Here is a 22,861-nt window from a genome sequence, read left to right on the forward strand (position 1 = left end):
TCGAATACGCTTCGGACCCATTCGCGCACTCGTCTATGCGGCTCGAGGTATGGCTCTTGCTTGTTCAGAACACTGTATCTAATAGCTCCAGACTACAATTTATCATCGACCAGCCCTCTTTCTACCTGGATTCCAAAAAATCGACGCATAATACGACTTCTACACATAGAATTGAAGACAATTGAAATATAATGAGGCATAGAGTTACTTTCATCCATTCCAAATCCTCAGAGGAGAAGGTCGTCAACACCATCAATGATACCTATGTGAGTCTCAAGGAAGATATGGACGTCGCTCGTGAGGATCGGTTCACTTTTCCCGCTCCAGAATTCAAAAATGTGAAGTCGCTACGTTTGCAAGTCAACAAGGGTTACGACAACTCGCGTGTCACACTGCCGTTCTCATATCCTTACCAGATCGGGCTGCATTTCTACGTGAAGCCGCTTGTGATTTCTTCTGTCAAGGAAAGAGAGGAGTTCTACGAAAACAGTGCTAAATTGATTAAAGATTACTTTGGCGTCGAGCCAGACGTCCAGACCTGGATCCCTTCTCTCAGTGCTCTCTACTTTCATGTACAAGAGCCATTGGCAATGTCCTTCAAGAACGTCGAGCCCAGCTTAGCTGATGTGAATGGTGATTGGTCTTGCTTAGATTACCATTCGAGTGACGGGACGTCATCCTTGAAGCTCTTTTACCCAGATGCGAAGGAAAGAACCGTCGATGTAAGCAATACATCAGACTTCACGGAAGTGGGAATCTTTGCCATTGATGCACCTTCCTCAAGAGACAATATCATTCTCTCTGGTGCGAGGGTGGTGATGAATGACGAACCTGATCAGGATTTGGTCCAGAGGACACTTTTCCACGTTAAACCAAGACACAGATATCTCGAGCCAATTGATCTTTCTTACAAGCCAAATGGATTACACCCAGTTATTTCCTTTGGTGATGCTCCCGAACACCCAGTTGACGAGGATATCAAGAATTGCATCCTATACTCCTACTACACTCTCGAGAAGTCGATATTCCTCGATCCATACCAGATCCCACCAGGTTTTGACATCCTTGCAAACTATGGTACAAAGGATTTGGAGTTGCCCGAGTATTCTATCAAGCAGTGGGGTAACGAGGTTTTAGTGGAGCACAAAGATACTACTAGCTTTCCTTTTGACCTCACATTGCACACTCGATACCAGGTTCCAGATGCCGAACAACATAAGCACACAGCTCTCGATAAGCCTGTCGTTTTCTACGCTTGCGAAGCTCTCGTTGACCCATATCTTTTGAACAACTCTCCGTTCGATAACAAGAGGGCACCGGGAGGAAGTTTCGAAAAGTTCTTCACTGATGACACCATTTTCTACCATGCCCTGAAGCATGGATACTTTGATGTTGACATCCCGAGGGCCACTTTTGATGCAAATGCAACAAACATTGTGACATTACTTTCACTTCTTTTGGGGGTCTCAATTATCTTGTACAAAGTTTTCAGAAGAGTGTCCTCACAAAAGACCCCAAACCTGAAGAAGACGGAATAAATAAGTTTAATTCACCTCTATTAACAATATTGTAGACCACCTTCATCCTCTCCTTCCTCATCTAACCTATAACTCATCTTTTGTTGAAGACCTTCCAACGGGTATCACCTTGTATTCAACGAACAAGTCACCATATTCGTGCTCGTCATTGAAATGAGGCATCCCGTGCCCCTTGATCACTTCAACCTCTCCGTCTATCACGGGCACATTCTTTCCTCTCTTCACTGTCACGGATTCTCCGTCAAAGAATGCAATGTTTCGACTCCAGTCGCCTGCGTTGGCTTCTTTGCTTGTGAGGAGCTCTGTTCTGTAGAGATGATTCTTAATCCTACGGAATCCCCAATTTTCCGCAGAAGCATCTCTGAATTGAAGGTTCATGTTTCCAGCCACGAAGTCAGGATTCTGATCACCCTCGCCCTCCAAAACATGACGATGGTTACGCGGCGTACCAGGACTCACATAAACGTTGTAGTGTCTCGAAACACGCTCCGTACCTTGGCCCTCACATTTCTTACAGGGCTTTGCTATCGTCTGCCCTTTACCACCACACTGGTCACACTGGGACTGGAACTGCTGGATTATTGGGCCCATTTGTCTTCTCATCATGACAACACCACGCCCATCACATTTAGTACATGTATGTTTCTTGCCGTCTGCAGATCTACTACCCTTGCACTTGCTGCAAATGTTGTTCATCTCGACGTCAAACTCTAAATCTTTGCCTAGGAATGCGTCCTTCAAGGTCATCTCCACATTCACTTGGGTATCGGGGCCCTTTTGAACACGCCTTTGATGTCCATGGCCACCATGGAATCCACCTTGACCTTGGAAAAATTGGTTGAACATGTCACCAAAATCGAATCCAGCACCTCCACCTCCAAAACCTCCACCACCGTTGGCATCCCCAAACTGATCATAATTTTGTTTTTTCTGTGGATCGTTGAGTATGTCATATGCTTCTCCTATCTCGATAAATTTATCATGGGCCTCAGGCGACAGGTTTTTGTCTGGATGATACTGCTTCGACAACTGCCTGTAGGCTGTCTTAATTGTTTTTTCATCGGCATCTTTGGGAACTCCCAAGACGGAATACGGGTCTATGGCCGCAACGAAAGCTAGACAAACAAATAGAAACACCAGAAGTATCATGGCTGTTGTTATACTGATGAGTTAGATGGTTGCAAAGCGGTTTGAAAGATCTTACACGTATTAGGTACATAACGCTCGCGCTAGTGAAAATACGCACACGTGATTTGTACGTGACAAGTATGTGCAGTCAAATAAGTTTTTGGCAGCTACGTTGTTGGAAAGTCGACCGCCTCTGGGTCTAAGCTTCATTGAATTGATTGGTAACATCATAGTGAGTTTAGTATAACTTAGGGTGATTCGATTGTAGCACAACGTCAGACAAATTCCGCGATCTCTGCTTTGAAGAATGCCAAATCCTTTCGATGAGCCAGAGATCCGAGAGAAATTTAGACGACAATAGATTCATTTTGAAGGATGCTTTGTTGGGTTAATTCAAAAAAATGAAAAAAAAAAATAATCATGATTTCGCCCAGGATCGAACTGGGGACGTTCTGCGTGTTAAGCAGATGCCATAACCAACTAGACCACGAAACCGTAATAATGTAAAGGAAATTTCACCAGATGGACATATAGTGCATTAGTAATATGCCACAAGAAAACCTGCATATTGTAAAATTTCAGAAAAGTCATTAGTTTTGTTCCCAAAGTCCAAAACACCGAAATCTTGGTTAAATTCAGTCGTTCGAAAGTTTCTCGTAGCAGTTGCATGATCTCTATTCCAAGATTCTTCTGTTTTGCGTCCCATCAAGGTTATCTGAAGACTATGTCAATGCTCAGCGAAAGATGGGGCATTCGTGAGCTCAATTGGCCACAGATTTACTTCATCTTGAATGCTTCAGATTGCACTCGTAGCTCAAATGCAAGAATCAATGGAGACCTGCCGCTTCATTCTTCAGACGACCCTCTCGTGGAATCAAACTATTGATGAGTTTCCTGTACATTGTATGCACATACTAGTGGTCCACCAAGACCTTCAAGAAAAAGCTCCTTAGAATAATAGATCAATTCTGCTTGATGCAAGAGGTTATCAGCATTGCAGCATCATCATCACTGGGTCATCTTTGCACTCATCTTTACAACGTTCAGGAATCCTATATCCCTTACCTGAAAAAGACCAAAATCACACACCAGAATGACATCTTTTTAGAGCCATCAAAACAAAATGGAAGGGTAAACTACTACCCTAGGGCTATAAATGTCCAGCTCAACGGTGGATTTGGGTTCTTAGGAAAATACACCTTTCAAGATCCCTCCATCGATTTGTCAGCATTTGACGGTATTGAACTTGAAAAGAAACCCAGGGTCGATAAGAATGTTTATCAGCAAAGCTTGGATGAGGGTAAGCCAACAGATAATCTGATGCTCAATATCGAAAACACGAAGTTTTTCACAGACTATAACAAGTTGATCTACAGACCTTATTCGCTACTATCTATCGAAGACTACACCCATCCTGAAGGTACCCACAAGCATTTTGAGAGATATAAATTTGACTCCTTCAAAATTGGCGCCGAAGAATACAAAAACTACGAAGATGATGTCGATGAAAGTTTCAGGAAACTACTCGAGTCGCTGGATAATATACAAGGAGTTTCTTTGTTCAGCGAGCTTGACAATGGTTGGAGTGGGTTCACTAACGAGATGTTGGTCCATCTTCGTGACGAATATTTTAATAACGGCGTCAGCAGTAAGTACAATCTATGGTGTTATGCCATTGGATCCAAATCATTCACCAAGCAAGATACTTTGACAAGAATCAAAGGCTTGATAGAGCTATCCAAAAACAGTTCGCTCCTTTTCCCACTTGGAATTGATCAACAGCTGAGTCTTCTACTGAGCACATTCCACCCAGAGAGCCTATGGCATCGTGGGTTGGTGCATGCATACTTCGTCAACTCAATTTGGTCGACGAACAATCAATCGGAAGGCAAGACTACTATGGCAGAATATGAAGCCAATTTATTGAGAGGTTACCACAAAAGAAACATCGTCAATGAAATTCGTCTTAATGAAGTCGAGACGAACACCGGAACCACAGTTATTGATGATCCACGGATAATTGAAGCAGTTTTGCGTGGCGAAGCGCCTCCCAAGAAAGAGTTGAGGCAACTTGATCTCAACCTCTTGTCGAATTCGTCATCAAGTAAACGGTTCTTTTCTCAGTACATCATCCCTGATAATGAAAAGTTGAAGGAGAAGCTTGACGGAAAGGTCTGTGTGAACAAAGACATTGGTAAACTCACCTCATTGGACTCATCACCGGCTGTGTTTGAAACCGATAATTTATACACCGAGTTTGCTCAATCAACTGGCCTCAAGGACCATCTCAAGCAGTATCGCCAGATTATTCAGCGTGTGCGAGCACCCAAGGATATAGAAATTGTGGGAGACAAGCAAGAGTTGATTGAGGATATCTCCTATCTTATTGATGAGTATACCCAGGGATACGAACTGGAAGAAGAGTCAGATTGAGGCTAAGGCTTCTGGCCATAATTGTATATATTGCATTTTTTACGTCCTCACGAACCGACAATTTAGGCGACAGTCTTCTCGACCAAGAAGATACCGTAGTCATCCTTCAATGCCTTCATGATTGGCTCGTTGATGTCACCAGTCATAGGGGCCAACAAACCCTTCTTGGACAAGGTGCCATCGAAGATTTGCTGAACAGCAATGGCGCAAGGAACACCAACCAACTTAGCCATGGAAGAGTAGCCCTTAGGGTCACCGTAGTCAACCAAGGTAGAGGTTCTGGTCTCCTGAGTGCCGTCAGCCCACTCAATACCGAACTTGTGCTGCAAGCAGACCATGTCTCTCTCGCCTTCCTCGTATTGGCACAATTCCTCCAAAGTAGCACACAAGGTGTCCAATGGGTTCTTTCTTGGGATAGTCTGCTTGTCAGACAAAAGACCCAACCACTTGAAACCGGAGATGATTCTCTCCTTGTCCTCCTCACTCTTGAATTTGGTCAACTCAGAGATCTTGGCAACAATGTCCTGCTCGGAAGAGGAGGCAGCACCAATCAATTGAGCCAAAGCATCCTTCCAAGGCTGAGCCTTCTCGAAAGATGGGTGCTCATCTTCCTTCAAGAAGCCCAAGTCAACGAGCACCTTGATGAACTCTGGGAAACCCTGGTATCTCAAAGTACCTCTGATAACAGTCTCGGCCTCAGGAATACTGTACAATTCCTTGTAGGTGGTAGAGTCTCTGTTAGGGTAGCAGACGAAAGCAAAACCTGGGTAGATGAAGTAAGGCTTGGCAGTAGCCATCAAGTCCTCAGACTTGACGTCAACAACCTGACCATCCTGCCAGTACTTGGCGAAGTTACGCAAAGCCAACAAGACACCACGAGAAGACCAAGAGAACTTGTAACCCAATGGGTTTCCAGAAGCCTCTGGAGCAGGCAAACCACCACAGTAGGACAAGAAAGACTTGATCTTACCACCAGCCTTGTGCACCTCCTCCATGGTCTTGACAGCGTACAAGTGGTCGATACCTGGGTCCAAACCGATCTCGTTCATAACGGTGATACCAGCATCGAGGATCTGAGGCTCCAACTCCTTCAACTTTGGGTTAATGTAGGAGGTGGTAACCACATGCTTCTTGTGCGCAATAGCGGCCTTGACGACCAAGTGGTGGTAGATGTATGGAATCAATGAGATCACCAAGTCAAACTTGGAAACAGCGTCGGACAAAGCCTTCTCGTCATTGACATCCAAGGAAATGGCACTGGCAACGGAGCCCGCCAATTGCTGAGCCTTTTCCAAAGTTCTGCAAGCAACAGTAACCTCAATGTTCTTGTCAGCAGAAAGAATGTCGACAGTTGGCTTGGCAACGAAGCCAGAGCCCAAGAGAAGAACCTTTTTAACCATGATTCTAAAGTAATAAGTTGTTGAGGGAGGTGAAAAATTGAGCCTTTTTCGAGGTTATTAAACGTCAGTACTATGCAATCACCCTGCATGAACTTTCGTTATCTGTCCCCGCGATACGGCATCTACCCCATGAGTCATAGAGGTAGGATGTATATGATGGCTTGAACAGCCATGATATTGTAGATCTTGGTTTCCGATCAACTTTATGATAAAAAAATGAAGTTGGTTCAATTCGAATGCAAAGTGAAATGCCACTACAAAAGCAGGTAATATGAACACCATTTTTACCCCACAAGGTGATAGAACGAAGCATATTGCCTCAAGATTATAATACATAAAATATTTGGCATCACATTTGGTGAGAGCGAGTTCTGAAACACTTCTACCCTGACGTTTGCCCTTGCTGGACCAGGCTTTCATTAATCCCCTCGCTGATCAAAAAGCCTTATCACATGAGAATCTGCTTAGCCCTTGCCCGTGTGATAGTACTATGCTAGCAAGCCTTTCATAAATCTGAATTTATCCAGACTTCCAAATATTTGCCAGGAAGTGCTTCACGAAAGCGATTGGATCCCCAATCTTGCCATCCTTAGAGACTTCAACAGTAGAAGCGAAAGATTTCATTGGCAAAACCAAGACATCGCTGACCAACTTGGGGTTTTCCAAGGCATGGAAATCTTTCCATGTCACTGATTGGTAGATCGACAGCTTCACGTAGTCATTGAGGTATTCCAAAACTGTATCAGTCCAGAGTCCGCTTCCTGTCCACTTCAGAATAGCCAATGACTTTTGATTCGACAGACCTTCCAAAGCGAGTTGTTCACCATCTTTGAGGGTACGCCTCAAACGCAAGGTGTTTTCTGTGATAGATGCAATTATTTCACGAAGAATAGGATGGCCCGGCTTGCACTGAAGAACAAAGTTTCCAAACTCTAATCTGCGGACCGTGTCCAGCCTCCAGTTAGCCAGTTTGGAGTCTGATCCTACGGAAATGATCAAGCCAAGCTCAGTAGGAGAAACGTTATCCGGTATCCAATTTGGAACTGGTTGTAGTGGTACAGTGTCAACATCAGCATACACACCACCTTTAGCGAAAAGGATTAAGTATTTGAAGAAGTCCATCTTCAAGATTACCTCAGGCATCAGTTTGTAAGCCTCAATAACTTCTGGGGCATGCTGGTACAAATGCTTCACGGTTGCAAAGGTGGTGTCATCATTGAATAGCTCATGAACAAAGCCTGGGTTTTTCACAGCCCACTGGGCTTGACCTTCTCTATATTGAACATCAAATCTATCGTCGTTGAGACCATGCTTCCACGTCTGCCAGATGTACGCAGGGAATTTTGTTTTTGGATCGTATGGCGTTATGAAAGCCAATTTCTCACGAAGTGGGAACTTGTCCGGCGGACTCCTCATGAGCTTGATCTGCTCAATGAGGTACTCGTTTTGGCTCTCCAAGTTTCTCAACCTCTCCTCATGCTTCAGATACAACTGTTGCTGCATTTTTTCAAGCTTCTTAAAAAACTCTTCTTGCTTTTTACTGTTTTCATTGGATATGAGTGACAGCATGCCAGCTAGGTTGTCGATGTTAGAAAGTCGAAGGTTCTTCAGTCTCGACACCGAAAAGTTGGTAACAACGACAATCACAACTAGGAGTGCCACAGCGGCAACCCCCAATCGTCTCCTGTTCGTCATTCGGGATTTCATGCTATGGGCTTATGCAAGAGTTATGGGAGAAGCACCTTGGTTGAGTTGTTATAGAAGAGTATTTTGGTTAGGATCAAGCGCGAAGCTTAAAAAAGAACCTCCAGAACGGGTTGACAAAAAGGGCTTTCGGTCTGTAGAGGGGAAAAGGGAGTGAAGTGAGCTAAAAATAAGATCAGTTTGAACAATTTATATCATTTCACTGGCTCGATCTACGTCTTTCGAAGCAAATTCTGGCTACCCACCAATATCGTGAATTCTGGCATACAAGCCAAACACTAGAATAAGAGCTGCTTAACGCTTTGGTCGAAAATTTTTAAAAAAGGTTTTTAAGGTAGAACCAAGTATTTTCATGAACTATTTCGAGAACCTTCGTGCCTCTAACATCTCTACAAATTTTTCCAATAACTAACGGTCAAAACCAAAAGATTTAGTCACCTGTGTAAATGCACGTGCAGGCCATCTGCTAAGCACACCAACCATAGTCAGTCTTCTTTTCAATTATGACGAAACTTTACGGAGGAGCCATAAGTTCTGACTTACCAGAAGTTGCGGTTGATGTCTCTGATTTTAGGGAAGTCCCTGACACTCAAGAAGTCTTTATACTAGAAAGACCAGATGGGCTTGATCGCTCCGTCATCATTGACTTGTTGGAGATGGTGAAAGCCAACAGCCTCCCCGAAATTATCGCCATACATCTAGAGGATATTATCGACGGACCTCCAATATTTCTAGCTCCCCTCGAAAGTTCCAGGACCGCAGAGGACTTTGATGCACACTTCTTCCTTGTGAAGCCCTCTCCATCCAAGCAGGAGACAGATGAGACCAAATTATTTGTGCTAATTGCGTTATTGAGGTTAGAGAAGGCAGAGAGTGATTGTGTTTTCACCTTCAATATCCCATTGAAGTGCGGCGATGTCACAGCAGAGCAGCTTCATGCACAGTTGCTGGAAGTGACTAGTGGCGATGGAGAGCTCGGCCGCTGCTTCCAGCAGCTCAAACACTGGGTTTCTACTTTCAAAGTTCAAGATTGGAATCTATTCAGTTGAATTATATTAGTTGTCATTCGACGTGAAGGCATTAATGGGGCTTAGTGATTCGATGACTTCTCATCACTTCTTACGGTAAAAGTCCGCAGGCATATTGTTGGACAGATTGGAGCGTAGAGCTGATTGCTTGGGGCTGAATAATAATTGTCTAACAATAAACGAGAAGACCAACGAGATGGATATTGTTTGGCCCGTGAGATAGTAGATTGCCCTCTCTCCAAGAAAGACAAGCCATGAGGGAACGACAAACACTGCCCAGTATAGAAGACCGGCTACTAGAGCAAACACGATAGAATTGAATATTATTGTCTCATTTGCCGTCAAAACATGAATTGGGGTGTAGTTGCGGTAGGCATTGTAGGCCCTGAAAAGCACGTTATTAGTTTTTGCAACCTTAACCTTCATAATGCAGTGGCTTTTTGAAGCGTCTGGGGTTCCTGAGCGATAGAGGGAGTTGGGAAGTTGGTTTATGAGCGCGTGTCAGAGAGCAGAGGTCAATCGGGACATTACGGATATATATATCAGGTAAGACAAGCCACAAACAGAGTCTTCCTCGGGTGCTCCGGAAAGCAAAATACTTTGCCAGACGCACAGAGCTATGCGGCTAAATGCATGCAGGTTAGAGGTTTGTGGAAACTCTCGGGAGGGTCAGGCAACAGGATAATACACAGTAAACATGGTCTTTTACCGCGAAACTACACCTCTCATAACCCATTGTTTGTCAAAGACACATTCACCCCCAATTGTCCTGACAGTCACTTGCCTCTCGGAACGAATTTACGAGAACGAGGATCCTTTAGGGGATACGTTGGGGTTGAGAACTTCCTGCCTCTTTCGATCAGCATAGATGCACAAGCACCAACACCGTCCATTGTGTGCTCTGCTGTACTAGAATTCTTGGGCTGCCATTACTAATTGCTTCGTAGTTCTATCATAAGCTGGTTGATGTAAGTGTTGACCGTGTAAGTATTCTGCCTTCTAGTGCTTGCTTACAGCGGTGAATGTGTGGTACTTCACTCAGGATCTCTGTCCTCATGCTAGCATTGCATGCGTCCCATCAAATTAGCTTATCGGTTCCCCGGCCGTATACTAATCCCTCAAGCAGATTTGTCTTAGTTTCTAAAAAAATAGCACTTTCTGCATCAAAGCTTAACTGGCTGCGCAACCACACTCTGCAATTTACATTGCGCTCCTAAGCTCCTTCATGCTATATCAGGCGAGATAAACGGCGCGAGTTCCCAGTTTTGCCGACGATTGGTAGTCCTTGCATGCACCTAGACCTTGATAGCCTATTTTCAATGCATCAAATCTTATCAATTCTTTTGTTCGTGTGCCGACTGAAGCTCGGTTCAGCCATGGGGACTCCAAGACAAATCTGCACGAGAGAGATAAGTTGACTTCCTTACTTTAACAGTCCAGTCAACTCGCCTCTAAACCTCTTGGCCGTTCTCAATTTCCTTGCATAAACTTTTGAAGGCATCTAACCTAATAACATTTGTGAGATCAATAGAATTGATGCTAGGGTGAAATGAAAGACGAACAAAACCATACATGCAGAATGATATCTGGTGCTGGAGAGGTGTCTAGAGCCACGGCGTAGGAGTAGCTGAAAAACGCGCACGTGAGTCACCGCACGTGCACAACTATGCCTCAAAACTTCAAACAACCAGGTCAACCATACAGCATCCGTGGCTTCGTTCGATCACCCATGTCCTTGGAAAAGAAAATCTTGAATTTTTTGAAAGGGCCAAAGAAGGGTGAAACCTTCGAGCTAAAGGCCGGCCTTGTTTCACAATACAAACATGAAAGAAAGGACGCCATCCAGCGCGTGATTCAGGCCATGACGGTTGGAAAGGATGTTTCATCCCTCTTCCCGGATGTCCTCAAGAATATTGCAACTTATGACCTCGAGCAAAAGAAGCTTGTTTACTTGTACATGATGAATTACGCTAAAACACACCCCGAATTATGTATCTTGGCTGTGAACACGTTTGTTCAAGATACCGAGGACACCAATCCACTCGTGAGGGCTCTTGCTATCCGTACAATGGGTTGCATTCGTGTGGATAAAATGGTTGACTATATGGAAATTCCATTGAGAAGAACCTTACTGGATGATAACCCATATGTGCGAAAGACAGCCGCCATCTGTGTTGCTAAACTTTTCGACCTCAATTCCGAAATGTGCGTTGAATTTGGATTTTTGGACGACCTTAAGAAGCTCTTGATGGACTCAAACCCCATGGTGGTGGCAAATGCTTTGAGTGCGTTGTATGAAATTAGAGATATGAACAAAGATAGTTCATTGGAGGTTTTGGTGATCGACCATCAGCTCATAAAAACATTGATGGCTTGTTTGAACGAATGCACTGAGTGGGGTAGAATCACAATCTTAGGATGTTTGGCGGAATACTCGACCGATGACCAAGAGGAAACCCTTCATATTATCGAAAGGTGTATCCCGCAATTGCAACATGTTAACCCCTCAGTCGTTCTTTCTTCTATAAAAGTTGTTATTCATCACTTAGACAATTTGCCAAACCAAGCGACTAAAACCAGCTTCTTGAGGAAGCTCTCCGCTCCATTGGTTTCCTTGGTATCCCTGTCCATTCCAGAGGCTCAATATGTGGGGTTGAAGAATATCAGAATTATCTTGGAAAAATATCCTCAAGTGCTCACGAAAGAGGTGAGAGTCTTTTTCATAAAATACTCGGACCCATTATATTTGAAGCTAGAAAAACTAGAGATTGTCATTAGATTGGCAAACGATTCCAACAGCGCTCTTCTCTTGAGTGAACTCAAAGAGTATGCGATGGAAATCGAACCAGCTCTTGTTGCAAAATCTATTCAGGCAATAGGCGCGGTTGCTATCAAGCTTTCCTCGAGCGTTATTCAAGCTTCAAACCTCTTGATTTCCTTGATGGAGCAGAGAGGAGGCGAGTTGGTGATAAATGAAGCTGTTGGAGTCTTAACACAAATCTTAAGACGCTACCCAGGAAAAAATGATTTGATTACTTTGATTGTTCCTGTTATCTCAAATCATATAGATGAGCTCACTGACCCTCAAGCTCTTGCAGGCTATGTTTGGTTGCTTGGAGAATATCCAAAATACTTCACAAATCTCAAATCCAAGTTACAGGATCTCGTCGACGGCTTCCTTGAGCATGAGTCACTTCTTCAGCTCAACATCTTGACATCAGTTGTAAAAATTAACTTGGTACTTCCATCTGCGGGTTGTTCACAGCTACTCCAAACTGTTCTTGAAAATGCTACTAAAGATTGTGAGAACGCAGACGTCAGGGATAAGGCGTACATTTATTGGCGTCTTCTTTCCACTTCATCTAGCGAAGCGCAGCAGCAAATCATTGCTTCCAAACTTCCACCCATCAAAACAACGATTTCCTCGTTCAACCCTATTGTTTTAGATGCTTTGATCCAAGAGTTATCTACGCTTTCATCGGTATATCACAAACCTGCGTCAACGTTTATTGATCCGCAAGCATATGCTACGCATGAAAACCAACAATCAAACAAAAGGCTGGGAAGAAAATCTGACTTGTCCGACTTAACCACTAAGGCTAAGCAAGAAATCATCAACAACGCCCGTAACGAGAATTTGCTTGACCTTGATGATGACGACCAGGCTCCTTCATCTAACCCTGAGGGTGCAAACTCGTTATTAGATGAGCTCAATGATTTGTTCAGCGTGCCAGCCAATAATACTGACTTGAACAATCACTCGGATGGATCTCAAGTTAAGAGTTCCACAAACGATATATTGAGCCTTTTTGGAAACCCGTCCTCACAGCACGAGGACGATGGGATCAATAAAATAGGAGACTTGAACCTCAATTCAAGTGGTTCGAGCAACCTTGGAAGCGGAACTACCCAGAAAACCAAAAACACCAGTACAAACGCTGATCTTTTGGACCTATTTTAGCGCGAAGGGAATCCGTAACGACACCTTAGCATAGTCATGGTATCAAGATTCATCAACGAGAGATTGTAGTGTTTTCACAATATTCTGCTCAGTAATGGCTGATGAACTTTTTTCATCCGCTTCAATGGTAGGCAGACTTGTTGATATCTCATCAGCAGACGAGACAAGCAGATTTATGCGCTTCTTAACACCATCCATTGCTTCATCGATCTCGCTCATGTCATTTCTCTTCTTTTCGATCTGCTTTTTCAAAAGCATTATCAAGCTTTCACGAGTTTGGTGGGGACGATAAGTATTGAGCAAATGATTCATGTTGATCAAAAGAAGCTTCAAGTCCTCGATCTTGACATAGAATTTTGCTGGTTCCTTGGAGACAGAGCCCACAAGCTCCAAGAAGTTCAATAGTAACGAGTCTAGGAGCTTGTGAAGCTCATCAATTTTAGTCTGCGAAGTGATTTTTTCGTCTTCATCGTTGTATAATTGCTTCCACCCCAGCTCCTTGAGAGAAGGTAGCTTGTTCACCAATGCCCACACACTTCCGTATCCTCGGTACTGTTCACCAGTCGGCGCTGAAGGGGGGCGATGGAATCGTAGGTCACCAGGTGGAATAGCATCTCCGTCAGATTCTTGTTCGAGCCATTGCTGGTATTTTGATCTATTAGACTCTGTGAAATACTTGTAGTAGGGTGGAGGCAGTGGATATAGCGACGAAATGAGCTCTTCTGACATCTGGAACTGGTGTTAAGCACAATGTAGCAACAAGGTATATGGGTTATTTTATGTAATCAAAAACAGCTCGATAATATTAATCAATCAAATAGTGCTGCTATGTTCGTTGTGATCAAAGCCAGGCAAGTACCTGAGAAGGCGATACTTCTGTACAGTCCATAACCATCAACTTACTAAGTCAACTGGAAACACAGTTACTAGCTTCGCGTTATCACAAAAGCATACTCTCAAAAAATGAACGGGGAAGATAGAATCGATGTTGACAGCCAACCGCTAGTGGAGGAAGCCGGCGGGACCGAAATCCTCCCTGAAGGTACTAAACAACAACTGAGCGAGATCCACAATCATGACCACCAGGGGAATCATTCGCATAGCACACAGCATGAGAGGGACGAAGAGCCTAAAAGGAAGCAGAGATTTGAAGTCAAAAAGTGGACTGCTGTTGCTTTTTGGTCATGGGATATAGTTGTCGAGACATGCGCCATTTGTCGAAATCATCTTATGGAGCCATGCATCGAATGCCAACCGAACAGCATCAACAACTCTGCTGATAACTGTATCGCAGCGTGGGGTGTCTGTAATCATGCTTTTCATATGCATTGTATTCAAAGATGGCTTAAACTGAGAGCCGTGTGTCCTTTGGATAACAAGGACTGGACTTACCAGAAGTTCGGCTCGTAGATACTTGTTGGTATTTTTGCAATAAATAATATTTTAATGTTTAACTTGACCAGCCTTGTAGAGTTGTGAACGAGCGAACGATCCAAGTATCACCACATCACTACAACATCGGTGAAGACCTTCCTCTGCCTCCCTCATACGAAGGCTATCAATGCTTCCTTCTGCTTCCACAAAAAACACATATTGCCACTTACTTTTCCCTGATGGTCTTGATGCAATAGAAGTCAAGTTGATATTCTGTTGTTTGAAGGAATCAAGAGCTGTCATCAAGGCACCAGGATCATCATGATTGAGCGTGAACATTATCGACGTGATAGCAGTAAGTGGGATCGTCTCTTTCGTCTCTGCTATTCCTTGCTTTGGCTGTGGAAAAGCAGGCTTGTTACCCAAAACTAAGAATCTGGTTGTATTGTCTGGGATATCCTCAATTTCAGCCTCTATTATCGGTAAGTTTGTAAGCTGAGCACACATTTTGGAACTGATACAAGCCACTGTGTTTGTGGAGTCTTGACTCACAATTCGGGCAGCCTCAGCAGTAGAACTTACATCGACTTTTGTACATTTTGCGTATGGTTTCAACAGCTTTGAAACCTGACCCCACACCTGCGGATGCGAATAGATCGTGTTTATTTGAGACTTTTCGGTGGCATTGGATAATAAGTAGTGATGTATCGCCACAAACTGTTCTCCCACAACTTGAAAAGTTGGTCTCGACTTTTCATTATCGCCAATGAACCAGTCTCTAAGAAGGTCATATGTAAAGACCACTTGTCCGTTTGTAGAGTTTTCGAATGGAATAACAGCGAAGTCGACATTGCCGGCATTGAGTGTGTTGAAACAATCACCAATTGAGCTTTGAGGGAATATCGATAAGTCTGGGGAATGCCCAAATTGTTGAATCACAGCCTAATTAGTTAGTATTCGATACAATAGCATAACTGAGCATCTCATACATACCTCATGTGTATACGTTCCTTCGGGGCCCAAGAACGCAACCTTCATTTCTGGTTATTACTTGATAAGTGATACAATGTGAATTTAGCGGGCGCACCTAACGACTATTTACGATCGCTATGTGCAAAGCTACGTGCTCTTTCGCTCTCTGCTCAATAACGCCTAATCAAGAAGAGCGCCTACCCTTCTTCACCAGGTGTTAACAAGCAAAACGAGAGAAAATTAGGACTCAAAGCCGTTGACAAATAATAAGATGATGAGAAAACCAAAGAAACCTCGTCACTTATAACAACAGCCCTGAGTCTCATTCCTACAGTGAATCATTGGTGGCTCTGTATTGAATATTGAGCTCTGTAATGTATTCACAGGAGACCAGGGGGTAAACCGTAAAGCCGTATTTCGAACTATAAAAAGTTTGTCCCGTAGTGTTTGGAAGATAGTGTATTAACAATAACCGATGAGCAGTAAAGCATATCTTTCAATTAGTTGTCATCGATCAATCCACGCTCAGAAACGTAGATACCATCCAAGAACTTACGGATATCCTTGTTTCTAACTCTGCAGATCTGGTTGATGTCAGCAGCATTCTGGGAAACAGCCTCCAAAGAGTTACCAGAAATGATCAACTCATCCTTCTGGGTGGTAGACTGCTCCATGGTGACACCATCAAAGATCTTGACGTGTCTGACCTTCTTCTCACCCAAGAAGTTTCTGATCTCGACGTACTTCTGACCGTCAATCTCAACGGTGTTAACGTTGATAGGGAAATGGGCGTAGACGTATCTCATCTTGTACTTGTAACCCTTGGTAACACCGGTCACCAAGTTAGAGATCAAAGACTTGACAGTTCTCAAAGCAGCGACGTGCTTTCTGTCACCGTGAAGAACAATGATCTTGATAGCCTTGTCAGACAACTTCTCGAAAGTGACATCGATGTGCTTCAAGTCCTTGGTCAACTCACCTCTTGGACCAGTAACCTTGATGGTTCTGGCCTTGATGTTGACAGTAACACCCTCAGGGATCTCCAAGATCTGCTCAGACTGAATGAACTTCATGCTATACTATTGATATGTGAGTAGTGAGTTGTAGCTGAAAATTGAGAAAAAAATTTTGTAGTTACAGGAACTACAACAATATACACACCCTGAACTGTTGGACGTAGTATATAATTTACGCGGGTAGGGTTTGCAGGTGAGCATCTGAGGGCTGCGAATGTGACGGCTTTTTTTCGCTACCGCTTCACACATAAGTAGACATCATGAGAGTTACATTTTGAAATACTTAAACCAATTTCTTCAACCTTAGGTAGACATGGTTTCAGTCTATGGAATTGGCAGTATAGCTGGTGAGACACATTTTGATTCAAAATGAATGTTGAATCGTACGGCAGTGCTGACTGAGACACAATATTGAAATCGAAATCTGTTTCCTGCTTGCGTCGCGTTCAAATTATCTAGCTCTTTAGGCAATCATCTTCGGACGCTTATATTCATCTACAATTGTGTTTGATTCTTTAAAGATAGTCTAGTACATGTAGATCGAGAGAACTTCATCTTCACTCTTGTTCTTCTAAAGTCTTGAACTCATAGTAAGGAGTATCTTTGGCGAACTCAATACCATTTTCGAGCAATCTGGTGAAGGCCTTCGAGAAGTCAGCGAAGAAAAGGTCCTGATCAGCGGCATAGAGCTTCACATACTTGAGGAATTTGCTGTCTTCCTTAAGCACCATGTCAGTAGGCAACATCATGAAAGAATTGGTCTCGTCGTCCTGATACTGTCTCTTGCCATCCCACTCACGAATATGCCACTTTTGCAACAATCTCACAAAGAAGTCATTGGTGAACATGTTTGGAGAGGGACCCCAAGGACCATCAAATCCAGATCTATAGGTGTGACATTTGCCCAATGCGTGAGCTCCAATGAGGGCAACCATCTCTCTGTCATCGAATCCCAAACGGTTAAAAATCTTTCTCACGTAAGCACCCAGTTCCTGAGAAGCATCTGGCAAGTTACCATTTTCGGGGATTTTGTCCTTCTCTGCTTTGGAGCAGTCAACTCTTCCAGGTCTCCACTTAATTTTTGGACCACCAGCTTCTTGCACAGCAACAACGCCACCAAGAGTCCACAAGTCACCTCTGCTGAGCCAAGGGAATTGATAGTGAAATTCATTAAGGAAGTCTCTTCCAGCATCTAAACCAGCGTTCTCGGGGTCAGTGGACTCTGGGGAGTAAATCATTGACCCACTATAAGAGCCGCCTGAGTTTTTCTTCTTATCATAGGTTCCCGAGCTATGCCACGCCAAACGGCACAACAAACCATATCTGCCCGCTCCATCGTCTGCATCATCCTCATCTTGAACCTTTTGGGCAATGGCATTATACACTTCCTGGAAGTCTTTCTCGGTCTTTCCTTCAAAAACTTGAGCCAACTTAGCTGGGGTAGCAGCTGCAAAGAACTTCAAGCCATTGCTCTTCTGAGGAGGTTTGTTGTTGTTACCACCAAAATGCTGTTGATGTAAATACAAAGCACCAGCGGTAGCGGCAGCAGCACCTCCAACGGCGGCAGCATAACTCAAAATTTTAGAATATGAGTTCTTCGAACCTGCTGAAGAACGGAATACGATAGACGCCATCACGGGATTGTGTGTTTAATATGAAGAAATTCGATAGAAAGCTTTCTATTTTTTGCCGTCTAGCTCATTGGGCACGAGGAAAGAGGCTTACTTTATATATTCTGGCTGGAGTAAAATCACGTTTGCGTACATGACAGATCTGGCCGGTCGTAAGGTAAGACGGCACACATAGCCACCCCTCCTTTATAATTGACTCTGAATTGGGCGTAAAATCCGTACCCTGGGCTTTAAGCTGCCCTCACATACCAGATCCGAGGAACGAAAGTGGAGAGAGAACCAAAAAGAGCAGGATTGTCCTACAATCATTGAAGGATGCACGGCCTTCTATTGCGGGGGAGTGGTGCGATACAGCAAGGTCTCCTAAAGTCTTTTTAATGGATACCCATTCAATCCTACTAGTCAATTGTAATTTCATAATGCTTTGACTTGCCGTATCTTTCTGAACTAATGAGGCGTGGGCAATCTCTTGTCAACATGAAATCTTCTCCACAATAATCAGTATGCAAGTGTCGTGAGGCTCATGAACCTTATGGTAAGGTGTAATCGCAACGGTTTTGATTGGTCGACATATATGCATATTTAATGTCATACGGCAGACAATTGGACAAGGAATTTTGAATGCGATTGAAAGACTAAATATCCTTTCTATAAACTATTCACATATTCCTCAATCTCTTCGGCGTCTTGGTAAACCCATGAACCCTCTTCATTATAAGTCTTAGCATTAGAGCACATGAGTTTGAGCTCGTCAGTAAAAGCCTCGAAGCAGTCGTAACGTTCTTGCGAAATGTGCTTTCGAATCTGGCTTATCGCGGTAGGGCGTTTAATGACCTTGTAATAATCAGCGTAAAGTTTCTTGGATGGTAAACGAAGGAATATTTCTGCAAGGTTGTGGCCATCCCTGTTGGATTGCATACCCTGAATGTGATCAAGCACGCTAAGACATCTAGCAGACAATCCGTCGTCCCCATTCTGTGCAGCGTCGGGGTCAACAGGGGAAGTGGTTTCCCGGCGGGCTCGCTTCCGTTGCACTTCACCATCAGACTCTTCGTCACCATCATCTGAATCACCTGGTTCCTCCAGCTCTCCATTAGCAGCTTTTCTTTTCCTCCTAGCACGCTTCTCTTCCTTACGACGAATTGCATCCTCCACAGTATCATTATCATCATCCATCGCCATGAGCCATTGCTCCTCCGTTAAACCGTCATCGTATTTCACCTTCTTCTTTTCACGCATCCGGGACAACTCTTTTGTGTCTCTTTCGAAGTGATGGGAGATATCCTCCGTGAAAACCGGAGGAAGCTCATCCTTCGGAATCAAACGACTGCTATAGCCACCTTGGCGTGCCTCGACCTTCTCCCTCACCATCCGATCGGTGTCCATCTGTGTGAACAAGATTTTTTCGTCCTCGCTTCTCGCTAAAATATCGTTCAACTCGTCATCATCTAAGGAGTCATTCTCCTCATTTTCTTTATCTCCCTGTTCAGCATCAAGCAATCTTTTCAAGAATTCTTCTTGCTCTTCTGCGGTGGACTTATTGTCGAATTTACCGGCTTGGATAACTTTGCCGTCAATTTCTAGCTTCTGATGAGCACGCTCAAGAATCACTTCTTCGATGGAATCATTTGAAATCAACCGAAGGATTCTGACCTCATTCTTCTGACCGATTCTGTGTGCTCTGTCTTGAGCTTGCAAATCCTGATGCGGGTTCCAATCGGTATCGAAAATGATGACAGTATCAGCACTTTGCAAGTTCAACCCCAAACCGCCAGCTCTCGTCGACAAAAGGAAGCAGAAATAATCTGATTCAGGCTTGTTGAAGGCTTTTAACATATCCTGACGATCCTCCGCCTTGGTAGCACCATCCAATCGCAAGTAACGCATATCCTTGAGCCGCAAAAAATCTTCAAAAATATTCATAACAGAGGTCATTTGGAAGAAGATCAACACCTTATGGCCACTGGCCTTGAACTTGGGAAGAACCCTGTCCAAAAGTTCGAATTTACCCGATGTCCGCCATAAAAGGTCATTTGTGAGGCGCGTGGTATTCAAAACATCTTCAACTTCCTCAAAAACGAATGGATGATTGCAAATTTTCCTCAATTGCATGATTTTGTTATTCAAACCTTTGATTCCCGACTTGTTATTTGTGCCGGTTGTCTGGGAGCCCACAAAGAGAGCATTGTGCTTCAACATCTGCTGATATAAGATATGCTGCAAACCCGAAAGATTACATTTCAAAACCTTTTCCACCTTGTCTGGAAGATCTTTCTCGACGTCCTTCTTCAAACGTCTCAACAAAAATGGTCTCAAAACCTTGTGCAATCTTCTGATGACCAACAAGCTTTCTTCCTCTGTAAGCTCGATCTTTTCTTGTGACCCTGTGTTAGCAAATGGAGTGTTGAACCACTCGTCGAAAGATTTGACCGAGTTAAAAATTTTGGGAAGCACGAAGTTAAGCAATGCCCACAACTCGGGTAAGTTGTTTTGCAATGGTGTACCTGTTAAAATAAGTCTGTTTTTGGTACGATAATATTGCTTGAGAGTGACCGATAACTTGGACTGAGCATTCTTCATCCTATGACCCTCGTCGATAATCATGTGGGAGTAGCTGAAGCGCGACAACATGGGCCTTTCTTTGATGATATACTCATAGGTTGTTAACATCACTTGGAAATTTCCCATCCTGATATCAAACAGGAGCTCCTTACGCTGTTGCGGTGAGCCCTTGAACACAATAACCTTAACAGATGGAGCCCATTTTTCAAATTCAACTGTCCAATTTGTGATTGTAGACAAGGGGACAATAACCAAGAACTTGTCCTCATTCTTTTTCTCGATCAAGTACGTGATGAGGGAAATCGACTGAATAGTTTTACCAAGACCCATCTCATCGGCCAAAATACCGTTCAACTTGTTATTGTACAAAGACACCATCCACTGTAGTCCTTTCAATTGGTACTCCTTCAACTCTCCACCAACCAAGATAGAAGGCTGGGCCTTGACCTCCTCCTTAATTCTGTGGGCAACCTGATAATAGTCTATCTTCTCCCTCAATTCATCGACGGTATCCTCTTCTTCCTGCACGATTTCATCCAGTTCCGCTTGCTGGACCTTAACTGCCTTCGCCAACGAGTCCAAGAAACTATTCGTTTGCTTCAACAAGTGTGTAATTCTATGATCTTTAGTTTGGTCAAGAAGCTTGATGTACGCTTCCTCATCATTAGCCTTCAAGGCTTGCAAACGCTGCTTCGCAGTCTTCTCCATTTTCTTCGATTCATCCTTCTCAGTATTATTATGGAAATTGTTGATGAATCTCGTCAATGTTGCCTTTTTATTCACACGATTGAGTTTGACCTCATTGGCTATCCTCGTGTTCTCTAAGATTCTGTTTATCTTGTCAACTTGGAGTTTATGCTTTTTCGCATCAGCTTCAAGCTTAAATTTGTTCTCTAACTGCAGCGCCAAAAGCTCTGGGTTAGGCTGGCTCATTTTTTCCCTGATGTAAAAGCCTCTTCGCCCCTGCAATATCAATGAGTTATTCTTGAGATCAGGGGAATCGTAATGTGCGGTCAAAGAAATCTTCCTGAATATGGCATTTTTCAATCTCTTTTGAATCGCCATTACCAGAAGGGCTTTCAACTCGATTAATGCTCTTATTTTAAGCTTGTTCAGCGTCTCAGAATTCGTACCACTTTGTATATCGATGGTTCCGAGGTTTCCTGGAAGATTTTCTAAGTCATGTAACCGAGTGGATATCTTATGCCCAATAACTTGGTCCTTGTAGTAGTCACCAATGGGAGCACTAGAGGAAGTAGTTGGGAACTGGGCTAAGCCGAGCGACCTTAAGGTTGACAAGAAACTAGCATCTGATTCCTGTTGCCTCTCGAAAACAGCCTGGATTTTTCCTTGAATTAAAGGTTTTAAAATCAGCGTATCATCGGAAGTGTCATCGGCCGTGTCATCTAGAGAAACTTGAAGTGGCGTCGGCAAGTCTAAGTTTCTCAGAAGCAATTGAAGACTCGCAAGCTGCTTGGATAATAAATTTGAATCAATTTTCTCTGTCGGACTGGTCTCTTCAAGGGAGCGAAGAATATCATCTTCTAATGTACCCTCCTCTTCGACAAAACTTTCGTAGTGGGCACTTATCTTCAGGAGACAGGTCTCGATTTTCCTCATTTCCTTTTCGTAAGGGTCGACAAAGCTTTCAACGTCACTTTCGTCTGCAAACAGTTGCAGCTGATCGGCAATTTTCTGGTACGCCTGATGCTTTTCGAAAGCGTCTCTGGAGAACTGGAGAAGTTGCTGGTAGCGAGACACCAAATCATTAAGCTCCTGAGTAGATGAAGGAGCTTCGATATTGAATTCATAGCCTCCTTCGCTGCGAGACCCGTTAATCACGTCACTCTCGTCGTGGGCATTACCATTTGAAGTGAAGTGATCCTCACGTTTCTCGAATTGCACGCTGCTCATGACGGTTCGATGAATTCGCAGTATATATGAATACGACGTTTGGTGGTGTGAACTTTCAAAAGTGTGCCAGTGGCTCTCAGTCAAAGGCTGCTCCGGAAAATCCAAGTTTCGTTCTGGGTGCGTGAACGTTGAAGGAGCGGTAGTTGGTGAGGGTTTTTTATTTAGTTTTTTTGTTGTCCATGGAAACTTCGCGCATACAG

The 22,861-nt window shown here is 43.7% G+C and overlaps 10 protein-coding genes and 1 non-coding gene across 11 annotated transcripts; 4 read left to right on the forward strand and 7 right to left on the reverse strand.

Moving 5' to 3' along the window:
• Positions 1-191: 191 nt before the first annotated feature.
• On the forward strand, positions 192-1,538 carry C7M61_003888 (uncharacterized protein; the record flags this gene model as incomplete). Its single annotated transcript, XM_024859221.1, has 1 exon — positions 192-1,538. The coding sequence occupies one exon, from the start codon at positions 192-194 to the stop codon at positions 1,536-1,538; it is 1,347 nt and encodes a 448-aa protein (XP_024712523.1).
• A 66-nt stretch (positions 1,539-1,604) lies between these two features.
• Positions 1,605-2,687, reverse strand: C7M61_003889 (uncharacterized protein; the record flags this gene model as incomplete). Its single annotated transcript, XM_024859222.1, has 1 exon — positions 1,605-2,687. One exon carries the CDS (start codon positions 2,685-2,687, stop codon positions 1,605-1,607), a length of 1,083 nt encoding a protein of 360 aa, XP_024712524.1.
• A 400-nt stretch (positions 2,688-3,087) lies between these two features.
• Positions 3,088-3,161, reverse strand: C7M61_003890. The gene has a single exon. It is a non-coding gene; the product is annotated as a tRNA-Val (tRNA).
• Positions 3,162-3,390: 229 nt separating this feature from the next.
• C7M61_003891 (uncharacterized protein) lies at positions 3,391-5,099 on the forward strand (the record flags this gene model as incomplete). Its single annotated transcript, XM_024859223.1, has 2 exons — positions 3,391-3,534; positions 3,585-5,099. 2 exons carry the CDS (start codon positions 3,391-3,393, stop codon positions 5,097-5,099), a joined length of 1,659 nt encoding a protein of 552 aa, XP_024712525.1.
• A 62-nt stretch (positions 5,100-5,161) lies between these two features.
• Positions 5,162-6,499, reverse strand: LYS9 (saccharopine dehydrogenase (NADP+, L-glutamate-forming); the record flags this gene model as incomplete). The annotated part of the gene is made up of 1 exon (XM_024859224.1): positions 5,162-6,499. The coding sequence occupies one exon, from the start codon at positions 6,497-6,499 to the stop codon at positions 5,162-5,164; it is 1,338 nt and encodes a 445-aa protein (XP_024712526.1).
• A 519-nt stretch (positions 6,500-7,018) lies between these two features.
• HOC1 (alpha-1,6-mannosyltransferase) lies at positions 7,019-8,206 on the reverse strand (the record flags this gene model as incomplete). The annotated part of the gene is made up of 1 exon (XM_024859225.1): positions 7,019-8,206. One exon carries the CDS (start codon positions 8,204-8,206, stop codon positions 7,019-7,021), a length of 1,188 nt encoding a protein of 395 aa, XP_024712527.1.
• Positions 8,207-8,706: 500 nt separating this feature from the next.
• On the forward strand, positions 8,707-9,252 carry C7M61_003894 (Ran GTPase-binding protein; the record flags this gene model as incomplete). Its single annotated transcript, XM_024859226.1, has 1 exon — positions 8,707-9,252. The coding sequence occupies one exon, from the start codon at positions 8,707-8,709 to the stop codon at positions 9,250-9,252; it is 546 nt and encodes a 181-aa protein (XP_024712528.1).
• Positions 9,253-9,315: 63 nt separating this feature from the next.
• C7M61_003895 (uncharacterized protein) lies at positions 9,316-9,657 on the reverse strand (the record flags this gene model as incomplete). Its single annotated transcript, XM_024859227.1, has 1 exon — positions 9,316-9,657. One exon carries the CDS (start codon positions 9,655-9,657, stop codon positions 9,316-9,318), a length of 342 nt encoding a protein of 113 aa, XP_024712529.1.
• Positions 9,658-10,960: 1,303 nt separating this feature from the next.
• On the forward strand, positions 10,961-13,192 carry APL2 (Apl2p; the record flags this gene model as incomplete). The annotated part of the gene is made up of 1 exon (XM_024859228.1): positions 10,961-13,192. One exon carries the CDS (start codon positions 10,961-10,963, stop codon positions 13,190-13,192), a length of 2,232 nt encoding a protein of 743 aa, XP_024712530.1.
• Positions 13,193-13,234: 42 nt separating this feature from the next.
• Positions 13,235-18,188, reverse strand: CCP1 (cytochrome-c peroxidase; the record flags this gene model as incomplete). The annotated part of the gene is made up of 4 exons (XM_024859229.1): positions 13,235-13,914; positions 14,797-15,477; positions 16,062-16,612; positions 17,116-18,188. The coding sequence occupies 4 exons, from the start codon at positions 18,186-18,188 to the stop codon at positions 13,235-13,237; spliced, it is 2,985 nt and encodes a 994-aa protein (XP_024712531.1).
• A 645-nt stretch (positions 18,189-18,833) lies between these two features.
• On the reverse strand, positions 18,834-22,661 carry C7M61_003898 (RSC chromatin remodeling complex ATPase subunit; the record flags this gene model as incomplete). The annotated part of the gene is made up of 1 exon (XM_024859230.1): positions 18,834-22,661. One exon carries the CDS (start codon positions 22,659-22,661, stop codon positions 18,834-18,836), a length of 3,828 nt encoding a protein of 1,275 aa, XP_024712532.1.
• Positions 22,662-22,861: the final 200 nt, after the last annotated feature.

The sequence above is a fragment of the Candidozyma pseudohaemuli genome, assembly GCF_003013735.1.
Source record: "Candidozyma pseudohaemuli strain B12108 chromosome Unknown scaffold00011, whole genome shotgun sequence".
NCBI classification, from domain to species: Eukaryota; Fungi; Ascomycota; class Pichiomycetes; order Serinales; family Metschnikowiaceae; genus Candidozyma; species Candidozyma pseudohaemuli.